Here is a 13425-nt window from a genome sequence, read left to right as displayed (position 1 = left end):
GCTTAAGATAGAGGAGCAAATAGAGGCTCTCCTCCATCTGACACAAGAATTATAACAAACAGCATCACTACTCTGGAAAATGAGTCACAAAATCACATACATGTTCTTTCCCATTTTGGACTCTAAAATATCTGTACATTATATAACTCAAGAACCTGCTGTGTTTTCATGACAACCAAGATCTATTGTCTAAGATGTTTGCTTCACTCTGTTGATGGCTAGCAGCAACACCCACTGTCTTCAAAAAACATTTAGCCTAACCCTGCAGATATTTGGGACTATCACTCCCATCAATAGCAATAGCAATAGCAGTTAGACTTATATACCACTTCATAGGGCTTTCAGCCCTCTCTAAGCGGTTTACAGAGTCAGCATATTGCCCCCACAGTCTGGGTCCTCATTTCACCCACCTCGGAAGGATGGAAGGCTGAGTCAACCTTGAGCCGGTGAGATTTGAACCACCGAACTGCAGAAAACAGTCAGCTGACGTGGCCTGCAGTAGTGCACTCTACCCACTGTGCCACCTCGGCTCTTACATCATTCCCAACCTGCAGTCCAATACATGATGCGGATACATTTAAAGGAAGCTATTACAAGGTCTAGGACAACTTGCCACAAGTAACTCATCACGGTCAACTCACTTGCGGGATAGCTCATCGGGCCAAACTGCGACGGGTCAACTCACCATGGGGCAAAAGTTACACTAATATCAAAGAAACAGTGGAATACAATCTTTAAAGAGCCGAGGTGGCACAGTGGTTAGGGTGCAGTACTGCAGGCCACTTCAGCTGACTGTTATCTGCAGTTCAGCGGTTCTAATCTCACCGGCTCAAGGTTGACTCAGCCTTCCATCCTTCCGAGGTGGATGAAATGAGGACCCAGACTGTGGGGGCAATATGTTGACTCTGTAAACCGCTTAGAGAGGGCTGAAAGCCCTATGAAGCGGTATATAAGTCTAACTGCTATTGCTATTGCTAAAGAAAGGATGCAAAAGGGAGGACAAAACGAAATGCGAATGGCAAAAAATAAAATAATTTTAAAATTAGTTTAAATCATTAAACTGAATTGTTGGAATTGCACTGCAGCAAATTGGCCATGGCGAGTTGGCTAGGGTTAGTTGTCTGTGGCGAGTTGTCTCATTCTGGCTGTTACAGACACTCAATCCATTTCCCATTTTCTCTCCTCTTAAACATAACAAAGGGATAAGTAGGTCCTGTCATGCCATATTATGATGTGGAAGAAGCCTTATTTGGGAAATTTGAAGCTATATGAGAGCTTTCAAGTTCAGGTCACTCAAAGATGTAATTTCATTTCTTCATCCAAACAGAAACTGGACAACGCAGCAAAAGCAAATCCAGAGCAAGTGAGAATTAGCCAAGAACATGGTTCTGTAAACAAAGCGAGCACGCTCCGTTTTTCAGCCTCAGACGGTTCCATAAATTGCCCAAAGTCATTTGGTCTTGGCTGCTTCTTTCTTTCCAACCCACGCATTTAATTCAGAGGGCTTTTCTTTTATCAAGGGACTTGAAACCGTAAGCTATTTTTGAAGAGCCCAGTGAAATCAATTAACAGTGTTTCTGTAGCTTTCAGCATTAGAACCATTTATATTATTTTTGTCTTTAAAAAAAGGAAGGAAGAAAAACACAACACGCTCTGCACGAGCGATCAGAATTCAAACCGGAACACAAGCAGCTATCAAGATGATGAGGATGAAGCTCCAGACAGACACAAGTACGGTTTTTTTTTAAAAAAAGCAAAATTAATTTTAATGCTGTTTAATACAGACACAGAATGACACATTCCCCATCCTACACATATCTAAAAGTGAATTAGCCTCAAGGCAAAAAGAGTGGGCTCTATTTATTAAGGCAGTGCAGAGATATAGATCTGAAGGCAAAACATGATTTGGAAGATACATGTTGAAAATATCTTAAACCAAATGCATATTTTCCTAGGCCTGTGTTGTCAGCTGCAGAGGGAGCTATGGGAGCCCAGGAATAAATACATAAGTTGAAGATATTCCTGGTAGGTGCTACATGTGTTCCTATGCATGTTCCATATCACTTATGTTTTTGCACTTATGCCTATTAAATTAGGCCTTTTGCATAAGCCTAGTTTGAATGCATAAAGAGGAAATGCTAATGGAGGAACGCTCCCCTTTCTAACCATCAAGATTTCATCTCTATGCCTCTCTAACTCAGTGTTTCTCAACCTTAGCAACTTTAAAATGAGTGGACTTCAGCTTCCAGAATTCCCCTAGCCAACCATGCTAGGTATGCGGATATGAGCTCCACGTATCTTAAAGTTGTCAAAGGTTGAGAAACATTGCTCCAGCGACTTATCTCCGTGGCTCCATTGTGTTATTAGGTAGATAAGGAGAAAAGTAATATTGGAAAATACCTTGGGAGGTGGGGAAGGAACAAAAAATGCCAGAAGATCATCTCATTTCAAAACATGTGTCTCATTTGTTCTTTCAACAATACTCCTTTTCACTTTGCAAGCTATTGTTCCAACTTACTTTTTACAGAATCCAATCTAAGGAGGATCTATCTAGTTTGGGCAACCAAAAACTGAAGCTAAATATAAATGGGATCCAGTCTGGGTTGGTCAATGGGACCAGAGGTTTAGATCTTCTGAGCTTACGGACTCATCCTGCAGCTCGTCCTCAGGGACATTCCCTGATAATGGGTTCCAGCACAAGTCCAAAAGATCGGAAAACTAAATCTCTGTTCCCGGTGACTGACCCAGATTGGATCCTGCAACATTATCCTGGGACATGTATGTTTGCTTTCATTTGTAAAAATAAATGATCTGTTCAACTATAAGTGGGTCATCTTTTGATGGCCAAGTACTCTAATGCAGTTAGGGGGAAAGTTAAGGACTGTAGCAGATGCATCATAGGTCAAAGGGAGTAGCATTAATTCCAGAATTTTCATCCCCCCTCCTTCACAAATTTTTTCCACCAGCAGGGATCTCTTTTTTGTTGCAGTTGCTGTGTTTAATTGTCCTATGACTATTTCTACTTATATTTCAAGCGGCAAAGTGATGGGAAATGAAGCTAGCCAGTTTTCATCAATTTTGTCATAAAAGTTTAGTAGCAGTAAAGTAGAGAATCTGGAGGTCTGGTTCAATCAAATAGCCTTCCCTGGACTCAAACGTGGTTATTCAACTGAGAAGGTGAAGTCAACTTACGCAGTCTTGCCCTCACTGTCATGCTTGGTTGCGTTGGCTCCCTTTTTGCCCAAAAGAGAAGCCACTTTCTCCAGATCTGCGTTCTCCACAGCCTGGAGGAGTCGGTCATCATTCTTATTCCACTCATGAGTCTGTAAAAGAAAAAGAAAACGTTCAGGGGATTAAGGAGGTGAATAAAGTATTTCTTATATGGTACTTGTTGGCTTTATAGCAATAGCAATAGCAGTTAGACTTATATACTGCTTCATAGGGCTTTCAGCCCTCTCTAAGCGGTTTACAGAGTCAGCATATTGCCCCCAACAACAATCCGGGTCCTCATTTTACCCACCTCGGGAGGATGGAAGGCTGAGTCAACCCTGAGCCGGTGAGATTTGAACAGCCGAACTGCAGTCAGCTGAAATAGCCTGCAGTGCTGCATTTAACCACTGCGCCACCTCGGCTCACCCTCAGTGCTTACCCTCAGTGGAAAGAAAGTTCCCCACCCAAAAGAAAGTTCAAGTCCCTGCTCAGCTTTCCTGAAGCCTGGGGAGGCTGAAAATGGCATCCCCCGCCGGAAGGCCGAAAATCAACTGGCCAGCATGCACATGTGCACCAGAGCTGATGACTTGCCTGCCAGCAAATATGGCCTCCGCGTGCCATAGGTTTGTCTTCACGGCCCTAAATAATACTTCTGGCTCATACATGTCCTTGTACGGGACAGAATCATGATGAGAATGGCAACAATGGTCCCTCTTTCACATTTATCTCTGGTTATGCTAATCACAGTGGTTGGAAGTTTATTATAATGAATCTTGGATTGATTAATAAAGCTTGGCTTTGGGAACACTTTGCTTCCCCTTTATGTCCTTAACAGGATACCTTATTATAAAGGTACTTATTTTAATCTGTAGGAGTTTTTATTGGGGAGAGAGACAAAAATCTCCAAAAATTGATAGGAGTTGACGGGTCCTGGATCACCAAGTATGCAACCCAAGCACTGATTTTTCTCTTTCTTTAAATCCATTTCTCGTTTAAGCTTTCTTGACTGACGATAGCAATGGGACATCAACTTAATTTTTATGTCATCTTCTTGGGTAATTGCAGAAAATTGCACCACAGTTATTGTTAGTGGAGCACTGAACTTCAGTGTAGCAATTTCGAGAATCATAAAGGATCATAAAAAAGGTTTTCGAGCTAATTAGTTGTACATTCCTATCTTAAGGTTACACGGAATTAAATCATAGTAAAGAAAATTACTTCTCCACAAATTGTTTAAAGGCAGTATTTGGAAAGTCATAGTAGTGCGTTTTTGAAAGCTGAATCTTGCAGTAAATCTGATTTTTTTTTAATCTTGTTGACCTAGAAGAATCCACGGGAAGTGGACTGCCAAAACATGTTAGAGAAGAAACTTCCCATGTACTCTGGCCTTTTGCAAGTTGGTCCACGTTGAAAAGTTAAGGTTGGAGATGCCTTTGTTTGAAAGCATCTTCAATTCACAAAAACAAACACCAAGCCTACATTAAACTCAGCCTTCAGAAAGAAATGTGCCCTTTGGTCGCCTTGATCCAAGTTGGGTTTTCTATAAACAGAAGGCAATGCCAATCTTTCATATGCAGAGACGTTGTAAATATTTATACTAATATTTCCACCATCGCAACAGTCAGTGAGACAATGCTGTTTGACAGCTTGGCTTGACTTTAATCCATAAGGGAGTTTCTATCACTACTAACGAACTACAGATTCTGTTGCAGTTGGAAGCCAATCCTGCGGCTTAAACACAAAAGCCAAAACCTGAAAATGAGAAAGTTTTTTGGAACAAGCTACTATGACCCAGATGCTGAGGTTCAACTTGGCCGTTACCTCCAACTATTAAAATGTGGAGCAATTAATGAGCCTTTGGCTGGAATTTGGGAACCTGTGAGAGGAAGGCACCCTAGCAGTGCCCAAACCTGCTTCACTCATTAACTTATCTGTTGCAAGACTACCTAATTCCATATAGCTTATTGAGCACTTTTGCAACCCCTCAACCTCCATCAATGATTCTGCCATCTCTAAAACATGCTCTATCTTCTGGAACAAGTTGCCACTTGGAGTAAAAGTTGGCCTTCTTTTTTACAGCCAGTTTAAAAAAATATCTTTTGCTCCAGGGGTTTTCTTTTTCTAAATGCTTCCAGAATTAGTACACTATTTTCAAATGTTTTATGTGTTAAATAGAGCTTTGCTTTTAAACTATCTAAGTCACCTGGATTAGGGGGCACATAAACTCGCCAGATATATTACCCCTGACACAAAGATTGTTGTTTTCTTTTATAAGGCAGGGTGTCAAACTCAATTTCACCGAGGGCTGCATCAGGATTGTGTTTGACCTCGCCGGGGGGAGAGGGGGTGCAGCCAGCTCGATGTCACTAGTGTTGGGGGCACCTGTGGTGGCCCAAGTGCTCTGCCAGTGAAAAAGGGCTTCCAAGCTCCGTTTTCGGCTGCAACAACCTCCTGCAAATCTCCGTTTTCACTGTCAGAGGGTTGCAGAAGGCCATCGCAGCTAAAAACAGAACTTGGGAGCCCGTTTTCACTGACAGAGCACTTGGGCTATCACAGGTGCCCCCGACACAAGTGACGTTGAGCTGGCCTTGCCCCGCCAGGTCAAACACAACCCTGATACGGCCCTTAATGAAATTGGGTTTGATACCCGTAAGTTAAACAAGGAAACAAAATCCAGGACCTGTTACTCCCCTGGAATTGAAATTTCAAGGATCTTCAGAGACCAGTGGCATTTGCTGGGGCCACTGTGGTCAATGGCAATCATGTGATCCCGATTTCTGGCTTTCCCTGTCATTTTCCTACAAGCAAAGTTACTGGAGAAGCAGCAGGAAGTCAGACATCACTCCTGCCCCCACTGCCTTTTTGGCTGACCATGGTCATTCTGTTTACCTCTTCGGGTAAATAAATATGGACGAAGAATGACCCAGCAGGCCATAATGTAGGCTATTTCTCTATTTACATCTAAATAAATAAAATTTGAATTTTCCTCTTTGGAAGCTGTTCCCAATCCCTACAAAATCCCAGCAGATTGAATCTATTTGGTTTTCAGTGAGCTGGTTGAATGTCATAAATAGGTTCAGCTACAGAATCTTCAAGGAATGATTGTTGAAATATCCTCAAGATTCTGGATAGGTAACCAATTCAGGTACATTTGTTTTAGTTAGCAACATGTAGTTTTGATTTTTTTTTTTTCATAAAATCATTTTTATTAAATGTTTTCAAGTTTAAAAACAAAACAAGAAAAAATATAAAAGCAAATACAAAACAGATTAAAAACACAAACAACATAACAATATAATATACTTTTACAGCTTTCTGTATCAGCATATATATTCTGCTTTTGTGGTTTACTATTCAATAATTGTCTTTTCATAGTTTTTAACAATTCTAATAATAATGTGATAATTATATTATAATCTAGTAGTATAGGGAATATAATCAAATTTTACATATATACATTTTTCTTCATAATATATTCAATACTTTTCAAAACTTTTAATTCTTGTTTTGGCTTCTGTTCTCTAGCCATTTGTACAGTTTACTCCAAATTTTATAATAGTCCGACTCTCCTCTTTCTTTTAATTCCATGTAGTTTTGATTTATTTTAAAGTGCAACTAACCATTTCTGACCAGATACTCTAATAAATGTACAAAACTGGAAATTGGAGTTGATTTTCCCAGCCTAGGGTGTAGCCTTATTCATATACCCGTCTGCCAAGTATATGGGCTTATTATTTTTTTCAATGAAAAAAAACGAAAAGGTCTCAAGGAGAACTTTGTCCTCAAGAGAGAAGCATAGAATCAGGGCAGAATGTATTCACGTCAAAATTTAGTCATTGTAAATGACTCACCTTGGAAGTGCATTACAAAAGGTTGACTGCCTGTTTAACTTCTGCCTTGTCACCCTCCCCATCTAATCTTTCGTCTAGCAGTTCCATATTGAATCATTCAATCTTCTATAGAATATCTTGAAATTAAAATTATGGAGGAACCTATTGATCAAGATGGCAACTCGTGGCATTAGGATCGCCTTCTGTTGTTTTTGAAAAAAGCTGGAAGTTTCAAAACTTTTTGTGATATAAAATATATGAAAAGGCATCGTAAACCTTAAAAGGATGCATTGTACATAGTCGTCGGCTTATGAGCACAAATCAATGGTGGGATTAGATTTTTTTTACTACCAGTTTTGTGGACATGAATTGGTGGGCGTGGCAGGGGAAGGATACTGCAAAATCGCCATTCCCTCCCAATCAGTTGGGACTCGGGAGGCAGAGAATAGGTGAGGATGGGGCCAGTCAGAGGTGGTATTTACTGGTTCTCCAAACTACTCAAATTTTCTGCTACCGGTTCTTCAGAACTGGTCAGAACCTGCTGAATCCCACCTCTGGAGCAATTGGGATCTGAATGACCATTATTAAGCAAGTCTGTTATTAATTTTAAAACTTTTTTTTGCCATGCTTGTTAAGTGAAAGTCACCATTGACTTTATTTGTCAAAAGCTGGATGAGAAGGTTGCAAATGGTGAAGACATGATTCCGGAAAGTAGGAACTACTGTAAATACAAGTTGGTTGCCAAGCTGGTGAATTTTGATAATGTGACCATGGGGATGCTGCGATGGTCATAAGTGCGAGGACTAGTCGTAAGTCATTTTTTTCAGTGCTGTTGTAACTTTGAATGATTGCTAAACAGATAATTGTAAGTTGAGGACTACCTGTAGTTGTCTTTAGAAAAGCACAAAAAAGCTACCGTACTCATTTCACACCAAATGAGAAAAACACAAAAAAGCTACTCATTTCACACCAACTGTACTTCCCTTCTCATTGCAGCAACAAACTATAACTATCAGACATGAAAAAGTTATTGATTTAAAGGACAGCCTCCTTTTTTCATGGTCTTTTGAACCCTGATAAAATATTATTAGCTAGATAATAATTTCAGTGTCTAGCTGAAGACTAGTAGTTCCACTTTCCATGTTTCAGCAAGAAGAAAAATCAAGAATTTCAAAACTGGAGGTTATAAAGATTTTAGACAAGATCTCACAAGCCAGGGCTATTTACTGAACTGGCAGTAAATGTATTATTTTAGTTCATAGTCAAATTATCATTTGATAAGCGCTTATCAATGGACTTTGCTCTCTTTCTTGTTAATTGTCTTCAAGAATCTCAAGAACGCAACTGTTGTAAATGCCAGCTTTCCAAACTTGATTAGCAATGCCTCCCGGAAGTCAGCAAGGTTCAACAAATTTTTCAGTACTCTGTGTGTGCCTGTGTATGGGCAAGCACACCAAAGCACTTACCCGTGAACTTGTAAAACCCAGTGACGTCCCGTGAGGTTTATGGCTGGTGAGGCACTGACACAATTTTTTTTAGACTTCTGGACTTCAACTCCCAGAATTCCACAGCCTGGCATGCTCAGTTCCGATTTAAAGCATTTGTTTTTCTCCTTTGAGAAATAAGTTTCCTTTCTTTTTCTTCTCCCTTCCCCTCCTTCATCCCTCTCTCCCTTCCTCCCCCCCTCTCAAACACACACACACACACACACACACACACACAAAGTTGGATTGGAGGGAATCAGGGAGATCACAGGAGGAGGCAGGAAGCCAGTCAAAGAGCCATACTGGAGCACACACACTTTCCCCCAGCCCCGGAAGGATCCAGCCCAGCTTCACTGATCACAGGTTTGAAAAGACAATGTGGCTCTGCCTGCAATCAAACTACACTTGGGGAGGGAGAGCACTTCCCTCCAGCCTTTGCCCAAAGCCCCGCACCAGGAGGATGAAGTTTTAATTCCTCCCCCTCCCTCCGACCCACGGGTACCTTTTCCAGCTGTTTCAGAGAGGATTTCAACTCTGCTCTTGCCTGCCATCATGAAAAGAAAAAAAAATGTAAAAGGAAAAAGGCAAGAGCTGAGGTCAGGCTGAGCTAGTTGCTGCCAGAGTCACCGTGGATGACTCTGCTTAACTGTTTAAAAAAGCCTCTAAAAAAACGCCCTCTACAGGAGGAGGCAGGAGAACGACATGCCTCATCTACATCAGGAATTTTTCGGCTTTTAACCCTTGCTTAACTCTGCTCAAGTGATCATAAACCGCCTAAAGTCAGACTAGATGAGGCACGTCGTTCTCCTGCCTTCTCCTGTAGAGGGCACTTTTTTAGAGGCTTTTTTAAACAGTTAAGCACTAAGCAGAGTCATCCACTGTGACTCTGGCAGCAACTAGCTCAGCCTGACCTCAGCTCTTGCCTTTTTCCTTTTACATTTTTTTCTTTTCATGATGACAGTGGTGAGGCTCTGCCTCCCCTGCCTCCCCTGACTGCACGTCACTGGTAAAACCTCATATAAATTCACTGGGACCTTATGGAATCTGTCTACAGCTTAGTATTATGGATATTTTATTTCATTCTTATTTAATAGAGATCAAAAGCCACTTTTTAAGTCGGTCCCACTTTAGAGTATACCACATTGAAGAATCTTGCTATAAATAAGCAGCAGTGACAAGGCCATTATCATTTTACATTATCACTTTACAGGACAGGTGGACTTCATGATGGAAAAAGTTCAAAAACATTCAATTATCTGCTGGCAGTGTTAATTCATTACTAAACAAATAACTTGGTAAATTGACAGCCCAAAAACCTCACAGAACTAATTAGATAGTAACTTAGCTAAACAAGACAGGCCACAACCCCACAATTTTGCCCCAGTAACCAATTTTCAGTGACTGAACATCACTTGAACCAATTATTCTTACATCCAAATGAGGTGATCAATATTTTATATGAGTATTTAGTGTGCAATATACTTATTATTTGTCCCTAGAGTTGCTTGATATTAAAATGGCAGAAGTCACCCATATGACCATCACATGGTCCAAAGCTGGAGATGCTGCCCAGACACACCATCGCGGCTGCAGGGCAAGGTGGCCTTGACTCTCTGAGAAAAGAATGTTATTTTGACTATATCGCACCCATACTCCATATTATCCCCCCATCCATTTTCCTACAGTAAAAAATGCGGCAGGTCTGAAGGCCCAAATGTAAAAGATGGCTTCCAGCTCTGACAACCTGTGCGGTTCTGGAATGGGAGAACTGTGGAGTTCTTGGGTCCCATCTGCTCATCTTTCAAGATTTTCAGTCACTTGGAAATGTGCATATATACACACCGTTAAATATATTCATAACCCTTCAAGACAGAGTTTCTAACTTTGGCCAATTTGGCCTGAGAATTTTGGGAGGTTTTTCAGAGGCTCCAGAGGGCATGTGAGGACATGGTTTTATCACATGACTTGGGGGGGAATATCCCATTCTACCGTAGCCTCCGCAGTCTCCAAAAATTGAACGAGAATGGGACATACATTCTAGAATAGTTATTGGATGTTGAATACTGGCATGTCACCCAAAACGTGGTGTGGCATCTTTGACATGGGTGTCATAGGATCACTATCAATGGCTTAAGGACACCCTTCAAGTCTGACACTGAGTATTGCAAAAAGAGACTGCAATTACCCCAGTTAAAAAAACTCCAGCAAAACCTGCCTTGGTGCATGCCGATTATTAGTTTGATCTTCCCCTGTTTTAGATTTGTATATTGAATGATGGTTTTAATCCTAAAGGATTTGCACTGGGATTTCTCATTCAGTATGTTTTTATAGTTCTTTGCTGACCATTATTCTCGTTCAAGCATTAAGATTTCTATTTTTTGTTATGCTTGTAACACTATGTAGTAATTACACAAGGCTCAGAGATTTATTTTATAAGGCATTAATTTTATTTATCAAATCTCTTAAAAAGTTAAACATAAACCATGCAAGACCTCCTCCCCCCCCCCCACCTGTTGTACAATTCATCTTAAGCGGGATACTGCAAATGCTTTATTCTGTTATATCCTAAAAGACTGGAATGAGAAGGAATGTGTTTATAAAATAAGACTTCCTCCAAAGTTGAATTATGGAAGCTGAATTACACTAAAACAAACAATTTGGCATGTACTCCAAGTTCTCTTCAAGCTGCTGTTGAGAGCTTATGTTTGTGGAGGCTCATTATACAAGCTTAAGTTGTATCTTTAGAAGGTGCTATAGACATTAACTTAGCAGCATGGAAAAGGTCAGAAAATTCTATGAATAATTAACTGTTTTCAACAAAGTGTGAGTGTGCAGAGACCGGGAAATATTTATCTCTTCTAGTTGCCCCAAAGCCAAAAAATATTTGTTTATAAATACACATAGTCTAGATATTAGTCTTCTTAGTATCCTAGTAGCTGGTCTAGAAATCTAATCCTCCATTTTAAAACTCAACCTGTCAACATAAAAATAAAATGACAGGATTAATAATTATTAGACAACCTGTGAGCCAGGGGGTCATGTCAGAGACATTTCATTACCTAAACAGGGAAACAGACTGACCAAAGGGCAAAAATGGAGTAGGAATAACCTCCAACTCTTCCTGCCAACTTGTTGTAGCTGACGGTGTGACCACTGTAATCTGGCCTGTCAGAGGACTATAATGGGACCAGCCAATATGACCTCTGGGGGGGCTGAAGGATTGGCCAGTCTACCTAGTCCTTGCAGGGCGAGGGCAGGATTGGGTCTACTGAACCTCCAGCTGGTGCCATGGCAGCACTGAAGCAGCCACAAATTTGCCAATTTCAATCCCATGAAAATCAGTGTCTCAGATTTTGGATCGCCCAACTGAAGTTGCAAATGAGAACTAGAGTTTTAGTAACACATAGATAGATAATAGATATGTCAGGCAATCCGATGTCTAAATGAGAGTTTCCCAGGATACTGGAAGACCTCAAAAAGATGGCATTCTGGTTAGAATCAGGAGGATTTAGTTTTAAAGAGGACAATCCTAAATGCCATAAAGACAAATGTAATTAATATCTCTTATCAGAGTACAAAGGAACAATACTGTATACTGTATATACTCAAGTATAAGCCTAGTTTTTCAGCCCACTTTTTGAGCTGAAAAAAGCCACCTCGGCTTATACTCGAGTCAGTGAAAAATTTGCCTGAAATGGAGGAGAAAAAGGGGCGGGGCCATGCCACTGGGTGACGCTTGTGAATGGCCCAGCGCCCCTGAGTTTCCCCTCCCTCTGTGTCAGTTTGCCGCGCAGCGTGCGCCGCACCATCCCCCCTCCTCACGTTCTAATGTAATGCAGGGCTATCTTACGATTCCCCTTCCTCCCCCTCCTGCCGCTCTGCAACGATGTCCCACCTCCTCCTTGTTATGGCAAGCAGCCACATAGCGATGTCCCACCTCCTCTGGTACAGTGATCCAATGATAGGAATCACTGTGCCGTGTGTCATAGGAGGCGGGACATCATCATCACAGCGGGACATCATCATCATGAGGTGAGTGAAGTATTTCATTGAATACACCGGTATTGTGTGATAATAATTTGTTATGCAGAGCAAATGTTTACAATGGCTACTGTATATTTAATGGGCACAGGCAGGCTGTATATGTTATTCAATGGGCAATGGCATTATTGGTATCTATTTTTATTTTTGAAATGTATCGGTAGCTGCTGCATTTCCCACCCTAGGCTTATACTCGAGTCAATAACTTTTCCAGTTTTTTGTGGTAAAATTAGGTGCCTCGGCTTATATTCGGGTCGGCCTATACTCGAGTATATACAGTACTATGCTAAAGTCAGACTGAGATTCTTTTCTCAATTCAAAGGTCTTGTTGTGACCAATCTGCCCCTTGGTTAATAAAAGAGAGGCACGAGGAGAATCCTCCTGCCCTCAGTTGTTGCTTCCTTTAGGTGCACTCTGATCAAAAAGACAGGGCTTCTAATATTTGTTATGACTTTCTAAAGTGATTAATGAATTGGAGTGACTTCTGCAAAACTTTTTATAATCATCAACATATTACCATTTAACAACTCAATTCTTCTTAATCACCATGGCTGAAGAATAGGTGCTTTCATAACATAGCCCATAAAGCACTTCCAGCCACCATGAAACTCCCCAACAGTCACATAATTGCATTTCAGGCATTTGCCAACCAACTGCATTCACAACGTTGCCAAGTGTCCTCTGATCACTATTGAGATCTTCTGTCGGCTTCCCCAGAAAGTCAATGGGAAAACCAGCATGGAAGGTTTCAAGCGGAAGGGACATTGAATTTGAGGTCTGTTTCTTTGGCGCGCAAAGGGATTTCCTCCCATCTCCCACAAAAATGCTAGCAAATTTCATTGTTCTCACTCGTGAGGCAG

At 41.0% G+C, this 13425-nt stretch overlaps 1 protein-coding gene across 3 annotated transcripts in view; it reads right to left on the bottom strand.

The window, feature by feature from the left end:
• Positions 1-13425, bottom strand: part of RAI14 (retinoic acid induced 14) — a 119363-nt gene that overhangs the window by 41110 nt on the left and 64828 nt on the right. For all 3 annotated transcript variants that reach the window (XM_087715394.1, XM_087715393.1, XM_087715395.1), the window contains exon 3: positions 3193-3323. In XM_087715394.1, coding sequence (XP_087571520.1) covers positions 3193-3323 — 131 coding nt within the window. The remainder of the gene's footprint in view (positions 1-3192; positions 3324-13425) is intronic.

Source organism: Thamnophis sirtalis, unplaced genomic scaffold (assembly GCF_051295495.1).
Source record: "Thamnophis sirtalis isolate CommonGarterSnake01/CBP01778 unplaced genomic scaffold, rThaSir2_p1.2 scaffold_5, whole genome shotgun sequence".
NCBI classification, from domain to species: domain Eukaryota; kingdom Metazoa; phylum Chordata; class Lepidosauria; order Squamata; family Natricidae; genus Thamnophis; species Thamnophis sirtalis.
Note: the sequence above shows the minus strand (reverse complement) of the source record. Positions and strands in the feature narration are given on the sequence as shown.